This window comes from Buceros rhinoceros, unplaced genomic scaffold (assembly GCF_000710305.1).
Source record: "Buceros rhinoceros silvestris isolate BGI_N320 unplaced genomic scaffold, ASM71030v1 scaffold37356, whole genome shotgun sequence".
Lineage (NCBI taxonomy): Eukaryota > Metazoa > Chordata > Aves > Bucerotiformes > Bucerotidae > Buceros > Buceros rhinoceros.
In genome coordinates, this window is record NW_010417663.1 from 2,577 (window position 1) to 3,696 (window position 1,120).

General features: G+C 61.3%; 1 protein-coding gene across 1 annotated transcript in view; it reads right to left on the bottom strand.

Moving 5' to 3' along the window:
* The window catches only part of LOC104495300 (dynactin subunit 1), a gene marked incomplete at both ends in the record, with an annotated part of 15,963 nt that overhangs the window by 2,325 nt on the left and 12,518 nt on the right, over positions 1 to 1,120 (bottom strand). The window contains one exon of the mRNA XM_010138252.1: positions 495 to 647. Coding sequence (XP_010136554.1) covers positions 495 to 647 — 153 coding nt within the window. The remainder of the gene's footprint in view (positions 1 to 494; positions 648 to 1,120) is intronic.

Below are 1,120 nucleotides of genomic sequence, written 5' to 3' on the forward strand. Positions count from 1 at the left end.
GCCAACCCTCCCCATGGCCCAGCCAAACCTCCCCACAGAGCAGCCAACCCACCCCATGCCTCCAAAACACAAAGTTTCCCGGGAAAGTTCTCCATGGAACAGAAGGGGAATAAAGGGGACAGGAGAGCATCAAACCCCCAGTCCGGCTGCAGGCCCCTGAGGCTCACACACATGCTGGCCCTGCCCAAACTGGGGGGCCTGACCCACCAGTACCACAGCTGAGGGCAACATCCACCCCCGTGGGCAGGGACTCCTCCTCCTCCCACACCATTTGGGAAGTTCGCAAACAATCAAACTGAAAACCCCTGGTTTGGCTAGGCCAGAAAGCGAAAGGGTGTGGGTGGGCTCCCCACCGAGCTGTGGCACAGCCACAGACTCCCAGTTAGCCCAAATGGCACGGTGGGGTTGAAGAGGATGCTCCAAGCCCAGCTCAGGAGGCAGGACCAGCTCCAAGCTTCAGAGGAATAATGAAGAGGCCGAGGCGCCCATCCCACCTTGCAGATGAGCCGGGGGATGAGCAGCAGCACGAGGACACAGTCGTGGTCCCCGCCGTGGCGCAGGAAGCTGTCGGGCATGAAGGAGGTGAGGAGGGAGACATGCCGGTTCGCCTGCTGCACCTCCATCTGGCGCAGCTCCATCTCGATGGCCTGCAGGACACACATGCAGACAGCTCAGTCCCTGCCCGGCCCAGCGCGTCCCGGACCCTCAGTTTGGAAAAACCGGAACCTCTCCCCTCTGGGACACGGCTGGCACTGGGGAGCAGCTGACTGGGGAAGGGACACTGCTCGACCTGTTCACGAAGGACTCGTGGGTGGTGTGGAGGTTGGAGGCCTTGTCTTGGGCAGCGTGACTGTGAGATGGTGGAGTTTTAAAGTCTCGGGAAGTGAGGATGGGGTCAGCAGAACCATGCCTTGGAGCTCCTGAGGGCCCAGTCTGAGCAGTGAGGAGACTGGCTGAGAGAGTCCCTCAGGAGGTGGCCCTGAAGGACAAAGTGTTCAGGATGGCTGGACCTGAGGAACCATTTCTTGGTTCCCCACTGGGGTTGTGCAGGGCTGTCGCTGTCTGCCCAGGGCAGTGGTGGAGTCCCCATCCCTGGAGGGGTTGAGCAGCCGTGTGGAGG